Source organism: Onychostruthus taczanowskii, unplaced genomic scaffold (assembly GCF_017590055.1).
Source record: "Onychostruthus taczanowskii isolate IOZ18803 unplaced genomic scaffold, ASM1759005v1 scaffold9, whole genome shotgun sequence".
NCBI lineage: Eukaryota > Metazoa > Chordata > Aves > Passeriformes > Passeridae > Onychostruthus > Onychostruthus taczanowskii.
The window spans coordinates 8875564-8902092 of record NW_024506993.1 but is presented as its reverse complement, the minus strand read 5'-3'; the positions used below and the strand labels follow the sequence as shown (position 1 = coordinate 8902092).

The 26529-nt window shown below is 44.2% G+C and overlaps 1 protein-coding gene across 3 annotated transcripts in view; it reads right to left on the bottom strand.

The window, feature by feature from the left end:
* Nucleotides 1–453: 453 nt before the first annotated feature.
* The window catches only part of ARIH2 (ariadne RBR E3 ubiquitin protein ligase 2), a 36260-nt gene continuing 10184 nt past the window's right edge, over nucleotides 454–26529 (bottom strand). For all 3 annotated transcript variants that reach the window (XM_041425465.1, XM_041425466.1, XM_041425468.1), the window contains 13 exons: nucleotides 19799–19866; nucleotides 18050–18113; nucleotides 13191–13338; nucleotides 12553–12674; nucleotides 11589–11698; nucleotides 10648–10765; nucleotides 9096–9146; nucleotides 8974–8995; nucleotides 7278–7429; nucleotides 6078–6221; nucleotides 5657–5725; nucleotides 4646–4729; nucleotides 454–4188 (listed from right to left, as the gene is read on the bottom strand). In XM_041425465.1, coding sequence (XP_041281399.1) covers nucleotides 4117–4188; nucleotides 4646–4729; nucleotides 5657–5725; nucleotides 6078–6221; nucleotides 7278–7429; nucleotides 8974–8995; nucleotides 9096–9146; nucleotides 10648–10765; nucleotides 11589–11698; nucleotides 12553–12674; nucleotides 13191–13338; nucleotides 18050–18113; nucleotides 19799–19866 — 1224 coding nt within the window. In that variant the 3' untranslated portion in view covers nucleotides 454–4116. The remainder of the gene's footprint in view (nucleotides 4189–4645; nucleotides 4730–5656; nucleotides 5726–6077; nucleotides 6222–7277; nucleotides 7430–8973; nucleotides 8996–9095; nucleotides 9147–10647; nucleotides 10766–11588; nucleotides 11699–12552; nucleotides 12675–13190; nucleotides 13339–18049; nucleotides 18114–19798; nucleotides 19867–26529) is intronic.

Below are 26529 nucleotides of genomic sequence, written 5' to 3'. Positions count from 1 at the left end.
GCATCAACATACCTTAAACCATACACACTCCTTAAGGCAGCCCCGAGGAACAGCAGCACGGGGAGGCGATGCCAACACGCGGGGACTCGTTTTCCCCCGAGCGGGTGTAAGACAGCGGCGGGTGTCAGACAGACAGGCGCACACGCCCCGCTCCGCCGTCAGGGCGGAACCCCCCGCCGCCGGCGGGCCCGGGCCCGGCAGCAGCTGCCCCGGCGGGGCCGGTACTCACCGAACAGGAGCGGCTTGAGGCTGAGGGTGCGCACAGCGTGGGCCCTGCCGGGCACCAGCTCCACCCGCTGCGTGTGGCCCACCTGCGGGGAGAGCAGCGGTCAGCGCTCAGCGCCCGGCGGCCCCGGCCCCGGCCCCCGGTCGCGGCCTTGCCTTGATGCCCTCGAGGCGCGGGAGCCCCCGCCCCTCCCCTAAGAACAGCCAGGACACGGCCCGAGTTAGAAAGTCACAATTTATTTCAAATAAACCACGGGCACACCTCTGGCAACCGTCTCCCGGGCGGTTTCCGCCGCCCCTGCCCCTCTCTGGTGCCTGCGAAGAAAAGCGAGGGGTGGGAGCAGTCCCGCGCCCTCCCACACACCTCAAGGCTGTCCCACAACCCCAACCAGACCGGGGCCGAGAAAGGAATTCCCAGAACAAGTGCCTGATTTAAAAATAAAGTTCTATTTTTCACCTGCTTAAAAAGTCTAAAATTTAGAGTGCAAGACTATAGTACAGAAACCTCCTGCTGCCCCGTCTGCGGCGGGCACAGAGAGTTCGCTGCGCAGGGCAGCAGTCATGCAGTTTAGGTGTCAGTAGAAAACGCTTTGTTACAGTCTGGGAAGCCTGAGGACCAATAGAGATGAGGCAGCCAATGCACTAACACAAGCGAGGCCCAAATAAAAGTACCAGGTGCAAGGATGGAGAGGTGTCGGGCTGGCGCAGGAGCTGGAAACAAGTGCAAAAAAAGAAAAAAGAGAGCAAACATTCCACGTCTGTAGCAGTAACGCATCAAAGGGAAACTTGTACCTCAGAATTAATGACTCCTGAGCCACTTTTTATTACCTACATCCATATAACCTTGCTAATTCAAAGAGGGCCATGTATTTATTACAGGGGGGAAAAAATGGCCTTTTCTTGTGGTGTTGAGAAGCCCCATTTCCTTCCTGTCACCTGCCTCCTGAGCAGTGTCATTCACCTCACACACAGAGCCAGCAGCCCCCTGTGCCCTGCACACTTTGTCTTGAAGTCCATGACTTTCTGTACAACACCAATACAGAAGTGGTCCTGCCTGGGCTGCAAAAGCAATTCCTGTTTTCTTCCCAGAGTATGGCAATAGGATTTGTGGGTGCAACCCAGGGCTTTCATCATTTTCAGAAAGGATGTTTTGTTTAAAAATAAATGGAACTGTTGACAAAGCTCTGGTTTCAGAAAATTTGAAAGAATTAGTGGGTGCACTGTGCAATCTGTATTACTGTTCCTCAGCCAAGCATCTCAGCAGCCTGTTCAGCAAGCCTTGCCACAGATACATGGTCTGGCTTGTCTACAAATGAGAATTCATAGCAAAATATTTTGTGGGGGCATAGAAGAGGGAGGGAGGGAAGGAAGGAGGGAAGGAGAGACAAACCCTCATTCTCATTTAGCTCAAAGCTGGACAATTATGTAAAAGAAGTGAAAATTCTTTGGGATTAGGAAACTCCACATACCTGCTCTGCAGAGATTAGGTGTTAAGATAGTTATGTTTAGACAACAAGAACACCAGCTTTTATCCTAATCAGTACTTTGCACATTACATTTTTAAGGAATACTTTAAACATTGGTTGTATTCACTGCAAACTGCTGGGTCTCAGCAAACCTTCCTCCACTCTCCCCTCCCACGGAAGCAGCATGCCAAGACAATAATTTGGGAAAGGGAGAGAGAGACTGACCTCTAGGATATATCATGAGGAGGGCACAGAGAGGCCGCTGCTGGGTGCAGAGTAAGAAATGAAATCAAGAGACAGTGGCTGGAGCAAGGCCAGATTTATCTCTACAGCTCCAGCCTCGAGGGGAGCCAGAACAGGACAGAGCAGGAACGTGAGGAGCCATGGCTATGGAGATCTCTTCCACAGCAAGCAGTGCTGCTCCCAGAAGCCACAGATCCCTTCCCTGCCCTGCTCCCTGGCTCCAGCCATCTGTCCACGAGCCTGCCCTACCCTCAGCTGCTTCTGCTGTAACACTCACTCCATGGCCAGCAGCTCCTCGCAGTGCATTCCCTTGTTCCCTGAGGATAGATCCCACACCAGGGACAGGAGGGAGGAAGGAAAAGGCCTCTCAGATTGAAATTTTCTGCTGTGTACAACAAGCATGGCCACAGGATTAGCTCCTATGACAGCTACTCCTTGTTTAAATTAATGCATCGGTCTTGATAAAATCTATGAGCCCAACTGCACCTGCTGCAAATACCTGGGCCACGTGTCTCAGGTACCAAAGGGGCTCCAACAGCAGAGTTAGCTTATTCTGACACGCAGGAATTTAGCACTTTTCCCCCCTCCAGTTTAATCTTTATCAAGTGACATTGCATAAGAACAATACAGGGATGCATCAAAGGCAACACTTCCAAATACAGCATAGAAGAGAATCCCATGAGTTCCCCACAGAGGTGAAAATTTCCTCAGATCAGACTCCAGCTGCACCTTACTGGCTGCAAACAACAAGCTCCTGGTGCAAGTGACAGAGATATCTGTGAAATCTTAATATATGGCCTGCTTCCTGTAGCAAACAGGCAAGAGTCAGCATTTAAGTAACATTTTTCATGTTAACCCCTACTAAGATGAACTAGGTTTTTCATATTTTTATTTTAGTGTATATTTTACATTAGAAAAGAGAATGTTAATAAAAAAGCTCCACATGCTCCTAACAATCAATTTTCTGATAAGTTCCCACCAGCATCAATACTAATATACAAATAAATTAATTTTGCTAGTTAATTTTCTGCCTGGCTTGGTGCAGGCTCTGCACAAGCAGTGCACCTGTATTCAAGTGCCTGTCCACATTGCCAACACGTGCCAGGGAGTGTGTTGAACACAATCTTTCCTCCTCAAAACATAGTGGTGTTTAGTCTCACTTTGATGAACGAGATCAATTTTTCTCAGCCATGCTACCCAGCAGGCACAAATAATCTTTATCAGGCTGCATGGCACTGTTATAACATGGATTCTTTCACTCTGCAAAAGCCCCAATCCTTGATTAACAACTGTATGCTACTACTCCCTCATCACTCACTTTGGCAATACAACATCCTCCCCACAAAAACAAGTAAAGCAAAAATCTACATGGAAGACCTAAATTCATCAAATGCAGAATCTGATTTTTCTCAATTTCTCTCAAACTCAAGCATATCCCCCAATGTTAACCCGGTCTGTCCCTGACAATTCCTCTGTTTGTTTTTGTCTGAGTAGCTGGATTTTGCACAGCTGATTGACAAGAAAAAGAGATGTCACATGTGATCATACTGAATCACAGCCACTGCTGGTACTGTCAGACACAGCAGCAGCCACCCTTAACAGCAGCCACTCTCCTCATGCAATGCCAATGCTGCAATGCCCTGGTTAAAGGAGCATCAGAAAATCTAGCTGAGATATTTTTTAACCTCCTTCAATGACTAGGAGGATTTTTGGGTCAGAGGAAGGGAGAAGGAGAGGGGGAAAAGCCCATTAAATTTACAAGCAGATTAAGGAAAAACACTCCACTGCCAATTTATTTTTAAAAAGGGTTTTGTGTTATTCTAAGGTTTTGTCTGTATAATTGTACAACCGTTGAAAATTACATAAACTGTAATGATCTAACACTATTAACAGCCATTCAGAAAAAAAACTCCCTCCCCTTCTGAAACCATCAAGGGCAGGAGGGAAATGGCCCAGGAAATATGCCAATCTGAGCTCTGGCCTCTAGCCTGGCAGAAACAGAAACAGAAAGATAAGAGAACAAACTGGACTAAGAGGTGGTGTTTGCATGTGTCTGACTTGCAAGGGGAGGGGTGGCTTTGTCCTTGGCCGTGTTCTCCCAGAGGCAGTGCCTGCTTATCCCAGTGAAGCTACCATCACTTCACTCGCTGCTCTCACCCCTGCACTGTCACTTCCTCCTCTCTTATGTGTCATGGAAGTCTTTCAGCAGGGTCCTCCGTCTCTGCTCTGCTATGTGCATCTGATTCTCTAAGTCCTGGTAAAAGAGAAGGTACAAACTGTTAGCATAAAATGCCTGGAGAAGATCTCATTTTCCTTAGGGGGACACTAAACTCCAGCTTGAGAAGCACCAACCAATACACACTTCATGCACACTCTGGATTACAAGATCCCAGATCCTTTTTATGTGGGCTCCCTCTGCAGTTACCCAGCACCTGCTCTGTCTAAAATGCTATACACTTAAGAAACCTGCTTTTCACCAGAAGGCTGCATGCAGTCTCCTCCAGAGCTCAATGGGACTTGTTTCATTTTGCAGGAATCCCTACAGCCCTCCCTCCTCTCCCACAAGGCTGCTTCTACATCATCTGCTGGCTAAAGGTGGTTTCTGGATCTAGCTTCTCAGAACCCTCACTTGACAGCCTAGTGCTCCTGCAGAAGTGTTAAGCCCAACGAAGAAAATCTGGCCAACAAGCTCAAGCAAGCAGAACACTCACCCCTCTGTCATAGCTGTCTGCTCGCTCCACCTTCCATGAGAGATTTTCAATTTCAGCTTCCAGCTGGGCCTGCTGGTATTCAAACTGCAAAGAGCAAAATAAGAGACATCAACACAAAACTAGTTTAGTGGAGCAGTTTCTTTACACTGGAGGAGCAGACAAATGTGTCCTGCTGACAGCAGTGCTGGCAGAGCAGGTTTGTGTCTCCTCCTTATCCACCTTCACCTAGATGGGATCACCCCTTCTGGGAATTTCTTGTGGAAGCACTCCCCAACCTGCATCACTCAAAATTAACCCAATCAGCCTAAAAACACTGCACGTGACAAATATCTCCTAATTCAGCTTATTCTGCCATAAACAGGTCACAAGATGCTCTCATAAGTAGCTCTGCAGGCAGCGTGAAGGGACTGTTAACCACTGCTGGGAGCAGCAAATTGTTCCACAGGCACTGTCAGATCCAGAAGAGAACATCTATCCACAGCCTTAGAGAACATATGATGCCATGAAGAAAGATCCTATAACAAGTTTTACAGGACAGCTGAGTCAAAGAAAAAACTCTTCCCTGAATTCAAGGTTATTTTTGTACTTTTTCAGCCCATGAGATGCACCAAGCCAGCAAGGAACTTATAGCAGGAATAAAAAGCAAAGCTACACCCTGATCCAAGGAAAAGCTCTCCTCCAGCAGCTCTTCACAGGAAATATGGCCCACAGCATTGTGATAAATCTTACCAAGAAATAAATGCACACTTCCAGCCTCAAAACACTCTGGATAAATGGCTTGTTAGTGAAAGTGCAGTGAAGTCCCCTGGGAAAATAATGTAATGTATAAGAGGACAGAGCTGCTGGTCGACTTGAAGTGAAGAAGAAAGGTGCAATCCCACCTATTTATCCTGTCCTTACCTCAAACTCAGGACTAGTATTTCAGACACTGCCCAGCTCTGGAATTCAATCCAGCATGCTGCCAGATACACCCCAAAGAGTTATCAGCAAAAAAAGAGCAGAGCATCTTACCAGCTTCTTTCTGGGACCAGACTCCATGTAGTAGGCATATGGATATGTGTACTGCAGGGTGTAACGACACTGTCCAAGAGTGGGAGGGAGAGAGAGAAAAAGACAGGAGTCTCAGTCTTGGAAGTCAGCACAGTCATATTTATGCAATCACTACAGGCTAAGAAGCTACCTCCTGACAACTGGAGACTTCCTGGTAGAATTTCCTACACCTTCCTTGGAAGAACTTGTGCAGGACTGTGTATTGTGGAGTATGACTTCACAGAGGTCACTTCTAGATGATTTTTGGTTTGTTCATGTCCTACACCAGAAGTACTGTCCCACAAAACCACAACTCTTCAATTTCCTTCCTTACTTGGTGTTATGGATTTAGCATTCTGGCATGTGTTCTCTTCGCTGTGCCAAACAAGACACAATTACTCACCTTTGCAAGTAGTTTTGCAGCATTCTGTAGATATTGCCAATCTATCCATGTTCCCAAGTTGTTCATAACTCTTTCTTGTATTTTCTCCTGGATTCGTTGGTATGTCTGTGCCTCCAGCTGTAGGCTTTTATTGTGATTCTCCCACTGCAAGAGGTGGGGAGACAGGGAAAGGAAAAAACCAGCATGAGAACAGAGTACTACTGCTGTAAAAGCACAAGCTCTAGCAAGCAGAAATTGGAGTGGGGCAGGAGTCCAGCAAGGCAAGACATGCTGTGGGAAAGAATGGCAAGGCAGCACCTCCAGTAGCAAGTGGCAGAGGCTGTAGACAACAGACTGACAGCAGCAAGAACAGGGAGCAAACCCAGCTCTTCTGAGTGGGAATGCCCTCTGGTCACAGTGACCTCGTGTCTAACAAGGGGGAAAGTCATGGGGATTCCTCTACTCAAAGGATTTCTATAGGAAGGTCAAGAGCTTAATTAACATTTGACATGGGCTCAGTGAACTCCAGTATCCATGTGCACATTGTAAACATGGCTATTTCCCAAAGCCTGTTGGTCTGGAGAGCCAGGAATGAAGACATTTAATTTATGACAGGACTTGGCTCGTGCTGTGAAGAATAAACTCATTTTAATGGGGAAACTGAAATGCAGCAGTATTTAACCTCTACCACATTCTCTTCTAGAGATACTGCTGTAGAGTTGCTCTGCATGGCCAGGTGCATGGAGCCTGCTGTGTGGACAGACATGCTTTTGAAAACGTGATTACATAAAATTTTAGTAAAAATTTTGCTACAGCCAATGGAGTTTTGAACATGGTAGAATTTATTCAGTTTTTATCTGTATAAAGATGTACTGCAAGGAACAGAAGTTCCCCAGTCCTGAAAGGAAATGATTGGAGCAATATCTATCTACTGCAGCAGCACTCAGCCTGCAGGTACATAGTATAGTGGCACACAGGTAACACTGATTTTCTCCAGCACAAGGGAATATAGGAGTGAATACAAATTGCTTTGGATATGACATCACTGGTCTGCATGGGACTTTCAGGGCAGGATTTTGAGTGAAAAACAACAGGGCCTGAAAATTCTGCACAGATTCTCTTTGGGCAGTTTCTTGCACGGAGATTGCTGGCAATGACCTTTGCACCAGGCAGGGAGCATTAAAAGGCTACAGCAGCTCTGGCCAAGGAGATGTCTCCTACCCTCTCAAAATAGAACAAGTACTTCTTAAGGGCCTCCCTGGCCTGTGCTTGCTGACTCTGGTTTACAATATCAGGATTCTCTTTGTACCGACTGCATTCGTAGTACTCGCTGCCGTGAGTCTTCCAGTCTCCCAGACACATCCAGCAGAAGTCTGCAGAAAACAGCAAAAAACCCACTGTGATGCACAGAAAAAAACCTCTAAGAAAGAAAAGCTTCAGGAGACAGAGCCCATCTGTGTTCAGATGTTTCTGCTAAGCCAAGAAACACACACGTTTTGTATCACTTTGCAAAACAGAACTCAACAGTGAGCCAAAAATGCCAGCCTGTCTTGAAGATTTTAATTGCACAGCCTCTCATTCAACTATGGAAAGTAAATCTTGAAGTTCTGCATCCTGTACACTAAAACCACTGGGCAGAAGTGCACTTGCACCCTGCACATACTGTCATTCTGGGTTAGAGAAGAGGCTGCCAGTCTCTTTTGTGAGTTGCACCCTCCCCACCATGGGCACACTGTCCCATGCAAACCTCAGTCTGAATAAAACACGAACAATCGGATCCAAAAGTGAACTAAGCAATGCAAAAGAAAGCCTGCCCTCAGTTCTCTCCAGGAGGGAACAACCCAGGTAACATCAGATGTCAGTGGCTTATGACACTTCGAGTTAGAAGCAGCTGAAATAGGAAGAAGGCAGAGTAAAGACAGCAATAGTAAAAACAGCAAAACATGGCAATTTTCTGATTTCAGGGCGAAGCTGTGAGTGTTCTGCTTCAAAGCAAAAAAGATGGAGATTAAGTTGCTACAATAAGAATCCCTTCTGTGTTACTTATGGTAATGAGACTGAAAACTGTAATTCCCAAGTTCATCAGCCTTCTTGAGTGCTAAGTCACCATGGTATCTTGGCACTTGCCTGCTCCCCCTTGTCACAGAGCTCCATCAAAGCACATCCAGTGCTGCCGAGAACCCCAAAGGGAAGGAAATGAGAGGACAGTTGCCTTTAATCACCTTCCCAATCAGGTTCTGATATTACAATAGATTCCAGTGGTACACTTAACTCAAGAGGGCTGAAAACAACTCTCTCACTCCAAGGCAACAGAAATTAATTCTGCCATGAAAAGGGAAGTGCAAGAACAGGCTGCTGTTTTGTAGGGCCACACAATGGGCCAAAGACACTCAGGGTGCTAATTGCACAGGAGTGGACTGAGAAGTTCAACATCTGCTGCTCCATACAACCATTAATATAACATATTTATTAATTAAAACATATAATTGCTCCTGCAGTTTCATCTGAGCTGAAGCTCATTATTTCCATCACTAAGCAGAAGGACTTAAGCTGATCTGAGTAAATGGCTACGTTTGACAATATTTTCAGCTGATTACAAATACAATTATATGGAAAGCTCTCCTGTGAGATGGATTCCACTGTTAATATTCTGGAGACTTCTCTATCCAATAGACATGTCAGGGGCAAAAGCCAAATCAGCACTGCAGAACTCAGCTGACATCACAGCCAGTGGGGAAAAAAAAGCTATCACACAGAAATCTGTAATCAATATCCTTTTCAGGATATTCAGCTTTTACTAGGGAGAAAATATTTCAGCTTGTGTTCACAATTTGTCTTAATATAAAAAAAAAAAAAGAGAATGGATCATCATCACTGACAAACATTGCAGAGAAAACAGCTTCCAAACCCAACTCACCATGCTTGCATTTGGAACATTGCTGAAAAAGAAGAGACAAGAGGCACTTGGTTAGCACAAAGTGTGGGAAAAAAATTCCACTAAGAACAAGGGAGGTTTGACGTGTTCAGGGAATTACTCACCATGTGATTGCAGCCTCCGTTCTTTTCAATACAGATATTGCACTTGGGACACTGAGGAAACAGACACAATTGTTAGATCCAACTCTAGCAGCCTTCTGAAGAATGACAGCACTTGTGTGATTATTCCTCTCTGCCTTTGTTTCTCATATGTGAATGCATATTTTTAAGAAAAAAATTCTCATATGAGAATATTAGCATTTATACCCTGCTTCCCACCAGTTCCTGTCAGCTCCACTTAAAAGATGGCAGAAAGGCAAAGTCAGGAAGTTGCACTGCAGCACTGGACTGTTTGCTCAAGAAAACATATTTACTGTTGTTACCCCATGTAAAACTGAAGGTCTTGCTGAGTTACCACTCTGCAGTTACTCGGGCACAGGGACACAATGTTCATGCATGACAGTGTATCACAGCTACCTGGCTACAGATAATTGTCACTATACTCTGCCTTCAGCAGCTACTAACAAATAACATCTCAGCTACCTGCAGAGATTCTGCCTAACCACAGGAGGGCTGCACACAGCCCCACTCCACAGACACCCTGGAGTGTCCAGATATATTTTTGGGCTCCATAGATAAAAAGGAGGAAGTGAGTTTTGCTACTTTGTATGAATTTTCACGTCAGGCAAAATGTATGCCAGGACATTGCTCAATAAAATAAAATTTCTACAAATAAGCATAAACAATACCATCACGTGCTGACACCTTCTCCAGAGAAGGAAGGGATCTTGAAATCTCTGATCCATCTAAGTATCCCCTTTCCTAATATAACTGAAGCTTGCAGCTAATCACCGCTGTCACAATTACCACTGGCCATGGTAGCACAAATGTAGCCAAAACTGTTTTGAAGTCAGGCCACAAATGCCCAAAGACATTAAAAGTTCCAATCTCAGACAGGTAATTAAGAGGATAAATATAGTATATTTATACAACAACTCTATAGCAGGTAGGCTAACATGCACAGTATGTAATACTGTTTCTTTGTCTTGGGTCTGAACCTATTACAAGTACTCCAGTGTTTAATTTACAGACTTCAGCTACCCCATTTTGCAGGCTTTGCCAAACTAAGACTTTTTCCCTCACCCTCCAGTTCACAGTACTGCACAAAGTTTTTCAGGATTAAACACCACTGGTTCCTTATTTGGTACTGACTTTGCACTTATGACAGCCTCTCCTTCCATTTTAAAAACAACTCCACTGATTGTTTCAAAGTACCCACAGTTCTTTTGCCTGTGGGAGGACAACACACTTGACAGTCAAAGACATTCACACCAGGTCTGGAATAAGGACCACCAGGTCCTTACTGCAGGAGGGCAGCTGAGCCTCCCACACAAAGCTTTCCCAAGGCATTCAGATGAGTTATATCACTGCCATAGGGATGTAATTAGCTCACATATGACAGCAGCTTCTGACAGAAGCTTCTTGACAGTCCCTAGGGAGCTCTGAGGATTTGTAGTCTGCAAAGAAGAACACAATGCTCTGTGTGTATAGAATTCTATCCTGGTTTCCAGGCAGGGCTAGAGGACAAGAAATAACATGCAGGTGCTGTCCTTACATCTTTAGTGTGAGCACTGATGTAGTTGGCTGTTTCAGAGTCATCTGCACACTTGGTGAGCCATTTCCGAATGGTCGCGCAGTCTGTGGGTGCGTGGTACATCTGCCGACACTTAAAGCTTAAAAGGGGGGAGAAAAGAAGAAAACAGCGTATCAATTTCTACAGAAATGACTCAAGGATTGAGGTTTTCCTGACCAAAATCTGGGGGCCCGGTAAGGGATGGAAATGCTCTTGTGTATTAGTAGAGTGTGAAGACCAAAACTGAACTCCAGTTCTCCCTTCTTCTTGTGTACAAGCCAGGGCGAGGATGGCAGTGAACCCAGGCCTGACAAATCACGTGTCTGAGGGCTGACCTGGCCCTTCCTAGAGCCCACCTGTCTCCTCTAACATGACTGCAGAGATCTGGGATGCACCAGACACTTACAAGTAGCCTGACTCCAGTGGCAGATATCAGGCACCTCTATTAGCATGACTTGACAACCCCAGGTGAGTAAGGGCCATTGGCATGGAGATAGCAGAAAGCTGGGCCTCTAAACTGGGAGTCAAATGTTTTTAATAGACTTCAAAACTCAATACCAGCAGATAGCAAGAGGGACTCCATGTTTACTGCCAGAATCTATATCAATCACTGTGTCTGTAGGAAAACATTTAACTAGCCAAAATGTGAGAATGGTAGATTTGTAACCCCTTGGTTACTCAAGCTGTGTTCCCTGGTTGTCAGAACACCCAAGTTCCCAGGAGCTTAGGAAGCAAGGGGACATCTGACCACCTGCAGAAGTCAGATCACAAGTGTCCAATTACTCAGGCTAACTCAAGTTACAAACAACTCTAGCAAAGCATTTCAGACACTTCTACACACCAAAACTGTTGGCAAGCAAAAGGATTGGCTCTGAGGACAGCACACACTTTCCCTGTGCTCTGTAACCTTCTCTGTTTCTTACCAGAAGACCTCATTGCAACGATTGCACTGCACTCGCCGGGCTTTTGGCTCTTGTACCTGTATGACCATAGGGCAATCTGCACCAGGACACAGCTGCAGCTGGTAATGGCTCTGTGGACACAACAAGGCACTAAGATCAGCAGTGGGTGCAGGAAACATTACCTGTTCAACTTTCACCATTCCTATCCTCAAAAACATACAAAGCACTTATTTCGTGTTAAAAATGAGTGGAAAGTGTCACCAGGTCTTGGCTATCAGAGCAGATCCTGCATTTCCTAGTATGGAAGAGGTTTGTTAGTTACTTACAGCTTCTCTAGAACAGGGAATTCAAATGGATTCTTATAATTTTGTGCTTAAGTCAGCACAACAAACAAAACCCCCCAAAGACACTAAACAAACTATTTTGCTCCATTTGAGCTCTTTCCCCATCTTCTCCTTATCTATTCAACTGCTCTCCTGTGGTGGCCATTTCTTCCCAAAAGGTCTCTTATTGAGAAGAGGTGACACCATGCTTTCATATTGCTTTGCTGCTTTTTTTTTTTCATATTGCTTTGCTGCTTTGTTTTTTTTTTTTTTTTGTTCCCTGTCTGTTCCCAGTTAGCTGGACTACCCTAAGTTGAGGGACCTATTTTTCTGAACCTAAAAATATTTATGTAAGAACAAGAAGGACTAGAATAATCAGATTGAGGTTTTGAAATTCTCAGCTGCAACACTCTGAGAATTCTGAAGCCTCAGCCAAGGAGTGAGTGGATGACCTTACAGCAGAATTTACTTTGGCAACCTGCTAGAGCATTTTGTCAGTGAGGCTGTCCTACAGAAGCAGCCACATCATGTCTATCTATTGAGGACAATTTTGCTGCAGCTACTGCAGTTCTAATCAAAAATGCAAGACACTTCAAACAAAATTTCTGCAAGTCATTGGTGATTTGACCCAAGGTATCTTAAAACTGAAAAAAATCTACTACCTCCACATAGTCCCTGAAGAGGTAGCGCCTGTATTTGTCTTTCAGCTCTTCACTAGGCAGCAATGGAAACACAAAGTCTTCTGGTGTCCGGAGTAGACAGTCCTGAGCCATGCAGGACACCCCTGAGAAGAGAAAGCAACATCTTAGAATAGTGCAGCTTATACTAAGGGGTGGATGCACAGACAGTACTCAGCACAGTTTCCTCAGTGCCATCTGTTGTTGTGGCAAGAGGAATACAACTGTGAAACAAATCAGGGCTGCTGAAAAGCTGAAGCCCAACTGTCTTCACCAAAAGATGACAGGGCACATGTACATCCAGGACCAGTGAGTGCTTCAACCAGTATTCACAAGGTCACATACTTAAATTAGAAAATTACATGTTACTGCCATGCCAACATGAAAGACAGGCTTGGGAAAGCCCAAAGCAACTCTGGCAACTACTGGCTTCTCCCCAGCACAAAGGGAACAGATGTTTGCATCCACAAGCACTCCAGGGGCATTGCCGCAGTACATCATCACAGATGCAAATTCTATTCAACAGATTTGCAGCTTCTAACTTGTTACAGTCATACTCTTGACTCATCAGAATGGCCAGTGGGGCAAATACAGGCCCAGCACCTCATCCACCCCGAACTCACCGACTCCAACACCATCCTTGACGAGCACTGTGCAGTGCTGCTCCCAGCAGCTGCGGCAGAACTGGTGCTGACAAGCCAGGGAGAGCAAGTTCTCCTTCCGGACAAACTGCATGCACACCGCGCAGTGGTGGGAGGAATGTACCATTGCCTGGGGGAGAGACAAATCAGCAGTGCAGTGAAAGCATCCCACACCTCCCAGAGCGTTTTCAGCTCATCCACAGGCACCTGCATCACCCTCACGGTGACAATGGTCTCCATGGAGGTGCAGGCCAGAAGAGGTTCATGAGCAGCTGGTGTGCTAAGGTGCTGCACTGCCCCAAACAGTCAGACCTTCTCAAGAACCTCTCATCTCACAGAGCACAAGCTGACAGTCACTGAAGAGTTTCTGCCTCTCTTCTAGTGCTGCCCAGAACCCTCCTTTACTTTTCTGGTTCTTACTCTTGCCTTGTTTGAAATATGTCATTGTGTTAGTCCTTCCCTGGATTTACTGCTATTCTTTGTTAGCTGGGCCAGACTATCTCCACAGGCTCTGGAGAGCAGCTGTCACTGCAAACAGACTTAGCAATGCCCTTTTACCAGACAGTAATTTAGGGTAATGGAAGACATAATTGTAGAGTGTTTATATGGAGAGGAAAGGGAATTCACAAACTATCACCTCCCATCTCTTATCTTCTGCCTATGCCTGTGCTACATTTGGCAAAACAGGCATCGTCCCTTCAGCTGAAAAGGATTAAAAGGGTTTATTTCAAATCGGGCACAACTGCTACTGCTTCACCAAACCACTGAAAGTAGTCTGGTTTCCCCCTGTGTAGTGCAGAGCTGATCCCTAGACAACAGATCCAGCCTTCAACACATCTCCACTCACCCCTGGGACCCGCAGAACTAGGTCTAGCACAGCATCATCAAAACCAAGGCTCTACAAAGCTGTCAGCTGCACTTTATATTCCAGTTTTTTCTTTCTCAGAGAAGTAATATAATCACTTTGCATCCACTCTGCTGCTCGTGGAGAAGCTGGTGTAAGCCTGCCATCAGCTTCCAGGCCGAGCTCTGCGTGCCGGAGACGCCCAGCAGCACCATGACACACTGCTGACTGACAGAGCTTGATTCATGGCATGGCCACATCAAAGAGAAGTAATGCAAATTTGTTCTAAGTGGCCTCACTTACAGACCAGAACAGGATTCACTGAGTCTGTAATTGCACTGATTGCCAGGATCAGCTGCTCAGCCTGAAGAGCACGTGTGCTACCTCAAACCCCTGCAACTGCCTCTCTGAGCTCACTACTACAGCTTCTCCCTGCAGGGTCAGTCCCTCTGCAGACACTCACTATGAGATCTGTCCCCAGAATCATTCTGCATTACAAACTGAAGCACAGAGCACCTTGCTCTAGCACACACAGACTGTAATGAATTGCCTAGCAAATCAAGTTTAAGTTAACCTTTTAATCATACTATCTTTCTTCCTAAAATAAAATCACATTTTGTAGCAGACTGGAGAAATTATGAACATTTCAAAACAACTAAAGTGTGTGTCTGGGCAGGGGCAGGACAAGTTCTGTGAAGGTGGGGTGGTCACTGCTCCATATCCCACCTACTGGAGCCTGAAGCCTCTGGTCCAGGCCCAAAGTGGACCAAGCCACTGGAACACTGAAAGCCCCACCTGTGGGGAGGGACCAGAACAGATAAAAGACCATAACAACAGGGTGCAGACTCAATGAGTCCCACTGCCTTGGGCTTTACAGCAGCTAAGATTGACTGGATCCAAGGTGGTGACTATTATCTCTCTATCTCTTTTTTCTTTCTTTCTTCTCCTAGCTTCCTTTTCTTGAAATCTGGATGGATTACAGTTTGCTAACTCAGAGTCTTGCCTTACTTTAATTGGATGTTGCTTTAATATTTGCCAAGTCTTTTATGGTCCAACGTTTCTAAGTCAAGCTTTGCTATTCAACTCCTGAGAAGTTTGTTGCCTTCTCCTGCACTCTGCCGAGGGGTAGCACAGCACCTAAGCCCCTTTCAAACTCATTGAGAGAGCTCAGGGTGTGACAATTTTTCAGGTGCAGTGAGCAGAGAGTCCTTAAGGGCAGTGAGGAGCTAATTTCTACTGGGACAAACACAGTGCTGCACAAAGGAGAATTGTTATTCAGTCAAAGCCAAATTTTCCAGCAGAGAGATCGTAGTAACCTGGGAAAAGTGCAATCTCAACTGCTACCTTCAGCTAGACTTGCTGAAGGATTATAAAGCTTGTCCAGCTTTGAATGGACAGAGCTGGGCTGAGGAAAATTGGCATTCTCTGGCTGGTTTTGTGGAAAAAATACAGTATTTAGCAAAAAAGAAGATAAAAAATTAGTAAGGGCAAATCCATAGTCTGCACACTTTTGGGAGCTGCTTTAATAGCTGCTCAAAGAGATAAGCACAGAGCTAAGCAATGAGATTAGGTGGTGAAGGGTCTTTGACTGAACTGGATAAAATACTGCAGGTGACCTTGGAGGCAGAACACAGTGCCCAGCAGGAAACACATAATGAGTTAAATGCTGAAAAGAGACTAACAGAAAACTTCCATACTTAACTAATGAATCCCTTGTAAGAGAAAGAGAATTACATTTGCAGATTGCATGCTTGAAGGGGGAGGATTTGGAGAATGAGGTGAGGCTTTCCAGACTCACTTAAGAGGTGGACCTTACTGACAATGATGTCACTTGCCTTTATCCTTGGGAGGAGCTTGATACAGCTAAGCCAGACCCCCAACCTCTCCCTAAACTCTGCCCACTTATAAAGACTGATGCTGTTTATGAGATGGAGTGTGAGGAGGCAGCACCCACTGCAACAACTAAACAAATGCCTTATTCTGCAACTGAGCTGGCTCAGCTGCAAGAAAAATACTGCAGGCATGCAAAGGAAACTAAAACAGTATGTGTGGAGGATTTCACTAATGGGGGGAGACAGCATAAAGCTGTTGGAGGACGAAACACAAGGACCCTGTGGTCCCAGAGTGTCCTTCACAATGCATAATGACAGAGAGCCCTGATCTCTGACCCCAAGGACAGCCCACTGGGCAGGAGGTTTAGACCCCTTGGAGAAGGGAGAACCCCTTCTCACCCCCACTCCAGCACTGGGGAATCTGACCAAGAGTGTGCAATAGGCTGCTTGCCTCCAACTGATACACAAGAGGGGTCTTGCAACCTCTCAGTCTTCTCCCATGCTTTTGTTTGCTGAGCCAGAGAATAAACCCCCCTGATTAAAGGACTAGCTTTAGGCAACTCAGCTGCTTAGAGCTTAGAGCTGCTTGTGGGGGTGGACTGCAGGCAGGACCGGTCTCACATGGGGGCAGCTGGTAACCTGTGGCACACAGGTAGGATTTGTTGCAAATGAAGAGTCAGACTGCTGTACAAAGGGCAAAGCTCAGGGATCCCATGGGTAGCCACAGATGCCCACGGCAGAGAACACAAAATTAACACCAGATGGAGAGTTCTTTCTTTTTAAAACCAGTCCAAGCGGGACTGGGTTTTCTCTCTCCTCTTGCAGGTATTTCATGAGAAGATAACTGGCCATGAGAAGATGAAGTGGCAACAGGACTGAAGAGTTACACTGTTCTTCACTGCATCGATTATTTGAATGCATTTTGTCTCAGTACTTTTGTCATGTTTATATTTGTAATGTTTTGTTTCAGTTTTGCAGAATGTACAGAAGTTTGCCTCAAGCATTGTTTTGGTTTGCCACATTGGGCAAAAAAGATTCCTATACTACCACTCCTATACTTTATATTTTCCTACCTCCTCAGAGTAAAATATTAAGTTATTAAATATTAAATTAAAGCTGGGAAAGTGTTTGGTCCAAACCCAGGACCCTGACTGAAATGATGTGCCAGTGGTCTTCACCTTGCCTGCCAAGGAGGTTGGAATGGCCCATTGCAGGGGGAATACTCAAGTGACAGCTGATACAAGACTTGGATAAATCTTGAACTACACAGATTAATTTGCAGGTATGTCAAATTAGAAAGATTTTTTTTCTGGACTTTAAGCAGATAACTTGAGCCCATGAAGTTTACACTTCTGCCAGCTTAGCTTTTTCACTATGTGCTAGTTACAAGAGAGCTCAGATGCCAAATCAGACTTTTAAGATCTCCTCTCCCCCACAACCCTGAGTGCTTCCCAGATGTAGCATTTTATCACTCATAATCTGACACATGGCAGTGTGTTCCTAGGGTAATTCTGCATTGTCCCAAGACACCCACCGTGAATGAAATCTATAAGCATGCAACAGGAAGTTTCTATTTAAAGGTGGGGGGAAAGTATCTGAAGATCTGTGTAGCCTTGGCTACGAACAACAAGTTGTTGGTTCAAATATCAGCACTGACTGACTCAGCAGCAACACAATTCATTGGGAGATTTAGCTTAAGCATCCCTGAGCTGAGCAGTGCAAATAGATAAAAAAAGATAAAAATGGCAAAAGACAAAAAAATCTAAAGAATCTCTTCCAGACACAGACAAGCTCTGCTCACTCTGTGCAGCCAGAACTTCCTTTCAGTGTCTTTTTACACAGAACAGAGTCGGAAGAGGCAGCCAAGCCCATGCACTCTGCTCCTTCCATTGTCTGCCATCACTTGTGCCAAAAAATCATCCTAATTTTCTTGAAGAAAGTTATTCTTGAAGCCTGCAAGCCAACAGCAAAGCTGCTATTTAAATATTAGAGACCTCTTGAATGCATTCTCATTTCAGAAATAAACCCCGCAATGAATCAGGATGTCAGACCAGAGTTTGCAAAGGGTTAACACTGGACAGAGGATGCCATTAGTAATGCAATCCCCCATGAGGGGGGTCAGAGGTGTCTGCCAAGGGAACAGACGGGATAGTTCACATACTTACATGTTTGGATGAGGTGGGCTGGACTCGAGCTTCTACTAGCAACTGGGCAGGATTAGCCTTGTGCCTGAAAAGGCAATTGAAGAATGATCAAATCAAGTTCTGAATACATTTTGCATCGTTTAATTGATCCTTCTTGATCTGAACTGAATAAACAGCTGTGCAAATAGTAGGGTAGGTTTCAACAAGGAAAGTGGAAATGTCTCCTGTGTGAGGTTCCTTCATATAGAGAGCTGAGCTCCCCTCAACAAAATCTTATGAGAGTTTATTCAGAACCAGAAATACTGCTACTTCTGGGAATGGATTCACATTTCCCTTATACATCTTGATGAATACATTTCTATAACTATCTCCCTCTCCTGAAAAATTGTTTTTAAGCTAAGATTTTCCACCCACACTCCTAGAGCAGTCCAAAGCCACTGTCCACAATAGCACACACCAGGGCTCTGGACTGTCTCCTATTCCTCTGTAAAATTAAGCTGTCCTGGTTAAGTCTCACTTGAACTCCAGACTATTGTCCATTTAAGTAATTACTCTGTGACAGATTATCACCCTTTAGGTATATGAAGCTGTCTATCAGCAGCCATATAATTAAACATATTTTGCTGTTTGTGATTTCCTTTGCAGATGAATGTTTATATCTCACTGAATTCAGAAACAGCAGCATCACTGTTGTGGCCTTGCTGTTAAGTCCTCCCTCCTCACCAGCACTTCTTAGTTATGCTAGTGAGCTTTCTTTTGACAATTTCATTTTTTACCAAGAAAGAAGTTTGAGAACTAGATCAATAGGAGAACAATTTGCAAATTCATCACTTTAGGAGTAAACCCTTCCCTAAATTTCCTCTTGTTTAAGTCACATCAGTTAACCTGCAGGATCACACTAAGCTACTATGCAGCAATCTCACCCTCCTTGAATTCCAGAAAAAAGCTTTCACAGGATACAGGGTGATCAAGGAGGCAACAGCATCCATAGACAGGATACATTTTCCATACGTTCTCTGGATAAAGTTGCTGGCTACAGGGCCAAAAATGTCTGGGCAGAATGAGTCAAGCTGATATGCTCTCTATTTTCAGACAATGTTCAGTTCTGAGCCAGTATTCTGTGGTGGGGCTGCCAGCAGCAGTGCCTCCCAATGCACTTCCTGCATGCTAGGGCAGAGTCCGAGCCCTCTTTTTGAAATCAGCTGGAGGGCTTTGTTAATAACAGTGACACTGACCAAACAAGGGAGCTGCAGTGCTCACTTCTCTCACACTATCTTCTCCTGCTCTCCAAATGCTGGCCAGCTTGGGAAAAAACCAGCACTTAATGTCAAAAGGAACAAAAACTTCAGTGTGAATGTACTACTGAAGACTACATCAGAAGAGGGTCAGTGCTCCTTTATCATTTATGGCTCCTGTGTTCAAAGCAGATCATATGTTATCTTTATGTCTTATTAAATAAATATAGATGCAGCACTCTCAATCCACTATCGCAAAATTTAGGATAAATCTATCTAGAGGGTTAGGGTTCCTAGCATAAGAATAATTCCTAAACTGAAAGACATATACTACTACTACCTGCTTAAAAATTTCTTACAGGCAGTGCAACCTCACCAAATCAGTAGCTTTCCTCTGCTCCCTAAAATGGACTGTGTGTCCCGCTTCCAGGTCCAAAGACACTTGCCAAAAATACCTATGGAGCACCTTGAGCATTTCTGCAAAGCCAGGGGGGAAAGCACTAAGCACAGACAAGATAAGGCTATTTACACTTACCTTTCCAAAATCTCTGAGATTTGCCAGTGGAAACTAACTAATACTAGCTTTGCAACAGCATGTGATACCTAGGTGGAAAATAAAAAAAAAAAAGAAAAAAGGTCAAACTTTGCACATTTTGAAGCCACACCTCTCTGCTTAGGAGTATGATTTTCATATAAAATTTGTATAATCTCAGTACAATATCCCAGTGACAATCAATTCACATTAAATTGCTAGACATGATGCTCACAGCCAGTACATCTGCAATACAAAAGCTGGAATGAAGTATGGGTGTACAAAAGCTAACTCATGTACTTTGTTACAACAGCACAGAGAGGAAGGAATCAAGAATGCACTGGATTTGCTTGACTGCTCATGGAAGCCCCACATCCAGTCCTGACTGTCATCACCACTCCAGAAGGCCACACTAGACTGCAATCAGGGTCCTCACCACAAATGCAGAGTAGGAACCCCAGAGCAGACAGACACCCCTTACTGAGGTGGAGAAGCAGCAACAGGCTCCAAATGCAGGCAAACTGGAACGGCAAAGGGTATGGGCAAAATATAAAACATTTTGCCAGCCCTTCACTGCAGAGAAGAAAGTTACAGGCTGGAGTGGAAGGAAGATAGAAAACTACAGTGCCAGGGCTGTTTCCATGCAGAGCTGCTTGCATTACGTGGACTCTTGGCAAACACTAGCACAATCCGTGCTAGCCTGAGCACCAGCAGAGTACTGCAACATGACATTTAAAGTCATGCTACAAGGGTACAAACAAACAAGTTCTCCTTCATTTTATGTATTAGTTTATTTCAGAAGAAAACAGACTTCTCTGTTTGCACAAAAAGACTCCTACCCACCAAGAGGACAGACATCTGCTGAGCTGATAGACCTTCACCCTGCTTCTCAACCCCTTCAGGTGCTAGAGTTCAAACAAAGCATGTGTCCTCTAAACAACAGACCTTTTCCAGGGGAATTCAGAGGGCTGACAATGCCTGTCTCCTCACTGCTATTTGTGCTAGGAAGCACCTGGGCAAGTTTGGTGTCTGCACATTCTGCATTCAAACACCCTCTGACACCAAAGGGCTCTGCTCCCACACTCCAAGATGAGCTATCACCAAGGGATCCCCTGCTTTGCTCGCAGAAAACAACTCCTTCTGTTCTAGCTGCAGGAAAAGTTGGTTTTTTTTCTCCTAGAGAAGCTGTCAGTCCCAACCATTGGCTGAAATGCCACAGGCCTTCTTGAACCCTGCTACAGGTGAATCACAGCCTGTGATGTAGTACAGACAGCAAACCAATACAATCCTGGAAGGAAAAACAAGCAATGGTTACTCCTACAAAAACAGTCAGGCTCTGCACACCTAGAAGCAGCATATTCACTACTCTCCTAAGCCAACCCTGCTGAAGAGGTGCAGTTTCACAATACAACTGACCTATTGCTGCCACATGATACTGCCCTGATCCTGCACTGGCATTTCTCAGTGCTGGACAGTTGGGTCAGTGAATTAAACCTGGGCAACACCAACACACAAAGCAGATGTGGTGTTTAATTGACTCTTATCCATCTCTACAATCTGATGTGCCCACTTTGCTGACCACTTAGAAATCCCACTAACAAAAGGGCAATTTTCAATATACAAATAACCCTTTTTCTAGGAGAACCAAAGCATTAGCTCATGCTGTGCAAGGTCTGGCATGTCACCTTCCTCCACTTTAGCAGCAGTGTGATGTGACCCTCTGAAAACAAAGGCTGCCAGGCAGCACTGCCCTCCCTCCCAGCACAGAAGCCTGTGGTTAGATGGAGCGTGGCACACAGGGCTGCTGCTGCCAACACACACAGTCTGCATGGATGAAGTGACACTGCCAGCCTGGGATGGGTTGTTATCTTAAGCCCCCAGCCCGGCAGACCCAGACAGACACCTCTGACTTGTCTGTACAAGGAAAACATCTGCATTTGAGTCTGTAAAACAAACAAGCACCAGGAATGTGGTCTCTACAAGACTGGCTTCCTACAAATGCAAACCACATGCTAATGAATCATTCTTTAGCAGTAATGAAACTATTTCTCAGTAGCAGTAAGGAAGAACTGACAGAAGAAAACAAACTGCTGGACTTAAATGGGAAGCTGATGTGTAACATAGGAAAATGAGTATTTTTCAGTTGGATTTTCAGAGCCTGAGGTATAGCATTTGTTGCAGCATCGCAATTCCATGGAGTTACTTGTTCCTTGAGGGGAATCAAGTACATTCAAGACTCAAGATGCACAGAAAGACAAATATCAGCAGACATTTCTGAAACCTAACAAACTATCCTAACACAATCAAATGCTTTTGAGCCAAATTATATGTCAGGCAAAATGTGGAATTAATGCTCCAGAAGGATGTCAGACTAACAGATCTAGAAGAGTAACAAAGCTTCTGTGACTATTCCTATTCAATTCCAACTACAAGCACTGTAGTGCTAATTTTAGTATTTTCATCATAAAAGCACACAAGAATACAAAGCACACAAGAATATTAAAAAAAATTCAATTCATAAAGCCTGATCCATGACATTAGACCACTTTCATAAGAGCCCTGAAGCAGAAAAATTTTTGATACTACCTGATCGGAGCAATTGTGATCTTGCAAAACAGAAGTCCCAGAGTCAGACAGTTGCAGCAACAAATGCACAGTCTCCTTGGCACAGAAGTACCAGTTCTTACAGATTAAAGATAGGTAACATTCAAACTGTGAGGAAGAGGGATGGGAGAGCAGCAAACAACTGATGCTGCTGGGGCTGTGCCTGCTGAGGGGAGTTAGGCTATGTCCTGCTCACCGACAGCAAGGCTGGGAATTGAGAAGAATTACAAACATAAATACAATCAGGGGCAAACACTACTGAGGAGATTCCAGAAAACAAGCATGAGAAGAAAAACAAATGTTTAACAAAAGCCTGCTTCTATTGATTAGCAGTGCTCCCCAGCCTCTCTTCAATGACAGTATACTCACAATGACTGAATGATTGTACCAAGTCAGCCAGTTCTTCCACAATAACACCCCAGAACAGCTGAAGCATTTCTTTGTAAGCAAGGGCAAAAACATGCTGAACACAGAAAAACACCACTGCAATCAGAAGTTTGGTCCATGTGTACATATTCATTATCTTACAGAAGTACAGAAGAAGCAATGTACAGAAGCTGATACTGCTGGCACACTGTCCAGTGAAGCATTTCCTTGACAGTCAGAAGTTTCACCCAATGAAGTACCTCAAACTTACAAAACACTTCAGAAAGAGCACTGATTCAGTCCCCTATCAGTCACTGGGTGCCACAAGATCTCAGGAACAGTAATGCTTTGTTTCAGCCACAAACACATTAAAAAAAATTATGCCTCTGATAAATTGTCTGCTTTGTTTAAACTTTCCTATTCTCATTTCAGAATCCTAAGAACCAAAAAAGGCAGTAACACAGCCCACTTGGTGTCTTGCAGGCAGCAGCTTCTTTCAATGAAATACTTCCACAGACCCCAGTGCAAAGGGGAAATGCATGTTCTATATGTTGCACTATTTCAGTATTTGCCTGCAACCCATCAATTACGCCAGTTCAGTCTGATAATCTGACTTCTCCTGAACTCCTCTATCTGGAATTAAATTTATTAAAGTTCAGAAGCTGAAAGCGACAGCAATGCTATTTTTTTTCTTGTCCTCATTCTCATTTCTCCACTACCAGCTTAAAAATTTAATATCAAAGATAAGCCCAGACCAAATCTGAACTTTGAAAATTTCTGACTGAAGACCAGACTTCTTTCTCCATGATGTGGCAGCAAAGCTGAGCAGACAGAATCTCATCCAATCAGCTTTATTTTAAAACAGGAACTCTGTCACCTCCAAAGCCTCTTCCAAACCTCCACCAGTTTAACTCTGACTTATGGAGGGCTGCTGATTGCCAGGAATGGCACCAAATGTTGATCAGAGCACTGGAATAGGGGAGCAGCACCTATGTGCAGAGCAAGGGTGCCAAGAGGAAGCTGCTCTGCATAAGGAAAAGACTCTGTAGGAGTTGTAAAAATATTCTGAAGATTTTACATAGTGGTAAACAAAATCAGATTCTGAAAGTGGAATAAAATCATAATGCCACTACATCAAAAACAAATGTATCCATTTTCTGGAAGAGTACACAATATTTTTTTTTCATTATTTCCATCTCCATTTATCTTCTAGGTTCTTTAGTCTCCAAGATAAGCAAAATTCTCACACATCTGAAGTGTGAAAGACAGTCTGGCACTCTTTAGGATAAGACAATATCAAAAGAGTTTGCAAAGAATTTCTGCAGGTCCCTTGCTGTGTTCAGAGGGCTCTAAAACAATTGTCTCAACTTGCTTCCTTAGATAAGCCAAGGTGTTTGGAGACTTGATGTTTCATCTCTTTACAGCAGAAAATCTTTTTAACCATGCCACCTTGACTATTGCTAATTCAGACAGAAATGTTTCCTAAAAGCTAAAAAACCACCATCTTTTGTAGAGCTTGTATTTTACAGAAATTGCTCAAGCATATTTATATCACGTGCATATCTCATGTGAATGAGATATGAACTCACTCAAGCAAGTTCACCTCACTTTTCTCAAAGGGAAGGTCTATTTTTTGGAGGTGCATTTCAATCCTCATTTTTGCAGGGACATGCTACCAGGAATTTAAAACAACGATCATCACATGATTCTTAAAGAGATTCAGTTCAGTACGAGATGGAGATGATAGGGTCTGGTTGGAGCTGACATCCCACAGCTTTGCACCAAGCTGACAATTCCTGTTAGATCAGGATTGCACTGAAATGTCTGCCCAAGAAGAACACAAATTTGGCATAAAGAAATGTAGCTTCCATTTCTTTCATTTTCCCCAATCAAAGGTTTTTATACAAATAGATTTAAACAAATAGGATTAATCTTGAGAAGCGTTTGTTTCAAACCACAAATAGTTTTTGTTAGTTCTACAATGAAGGGATGAACTTCAAAAGATTGTTTTGTGTGTTGCATCCAAACCTCTAAAAACACACTAAAATTCTTTACAACAGGAAAGGCACATGGAGCAAAAGCTTCTGAAATAGTTTCTGTTGGTGAGAAACTATGGCAAAATAGAGACTGAGCTGAGCTGGCAATAGAGTAACACCTTATAAAGAAACCATAATTTGTATTGAGTAATTTCACTGAAGAAAAAACCCCTTTAGACATGCTTTACTTCAGTATGCTGAGGTAAGGAAAGTAACCCACAAATGGAAAAAAAATTCATTTTATACTTGTTTTTCTTGTGGAAAGTAGATCTGACTCCCTCCATGCCCCATTGGAAAAATTATGTGACTGCTCTGTTTTTACTGGAGGGTTTCTCAGAAAACTGCAGCAGTATCAAGAAATAAGCAAGGGCAACCCAAAGCTTTTTTTTGGACCACACGTTGTCCTTTGATCTACCTCTTGTAAGCAGACTTCCAATATGTAATCCCAGCAGAAAACTCATGAGGTTGCAGAGGCTTGAGATATGATTCACATCACGTCCCATAAACACCCCAAGTGTTCAAAGCCTTGTAGCAAAATCTTTCTCATCTATTAAAGGGTTTCTGACCATAAGAAGATTGCTTTCAAAATTGAACTCAAATTAATTTCATTTAACAGGAAAACCAGACAGTCTTACAACAAAAACATATATACTGTATTTCTTTTTTCTTGTGATCAATTTTTTTTAAAAGTGAGAAAAAGCCCTCTGCCTTTATGTTTCACACAGAGGACAGATTACAATTTGTCTGACATTTCAGGCCCTCTCCTGATTACAGACTGCAGGCTGCAGCAGGTAAGAAATGTCATTTAAGAGACTGTAGCTGCACTCTCAATACCATGGAAAGGTTTTGTAAAACAGCACTTCATAAGCTCTGCTTCATCACAGGGTTTTAATCTGTACCCTGTCACTCACCTTCTGGCATGCAGAGACCTGGTGGTGCCACTCTGCAAGATCAGAAGCACATTTAGGAGGCAGACTGCAGTTTGGGGATGACAAACATTCCCTAATGTTTGCTGGTGTTACACCACTGATGTGAAGCTGTCAGTGCATAACCTAGTTGGCCAGATACTGAAGAAAGGGGATCTGGGGTTAAATTCTAGCTCTTTCCCCACATTTACACATGGCTTTAATCCATCTGCTCTCCTACACAAGGACAGCAACAATTTCAGCTGCAGCTGCCAACAAACAGGATCAGTAGGACTCAGCTAGGAAATCTCAACATACGTATTTCTCAAGCTGTTAGGCTATTCTTCCTGAGAAAATTAAGAAATAAACATTAAAAGATCAGAAACATTTAAGCAAGCTGGTATGCCAGAAGGCATTATTACAAAACAGCTATGAGATCCCTTCTTTGAAAGATTTAGAGCGAAAGAAATGCAGCAAGAGAGCTGTAAGACAGCACACAGATATAAGATTGACATGAGACTCCCCAGCTGTCCTCCCTGCAGTTACTCTTCCCAAAGCAATCCAGTGTGAGAACACCAGTGCCCAGCACACGCTGCACCGTGCTGAGTGCTGCCAACACCCAGCCACACACCCCACTGCACAGCCCTGCCACGTGCTCTCCCAGCAAAGCACAGCACGAGTGGACAATTCCTTCTGCTTGACAGAGAGGATGATTCAGAAGGTGCACAGGGAAGAAGCAAAGGTCTGGTAGTAACCTGAACCTGCATAATTGTGACCAGTGCCTCAGAACACTGGGCAGCCAACTCCAAACTGGGAGCGCTGG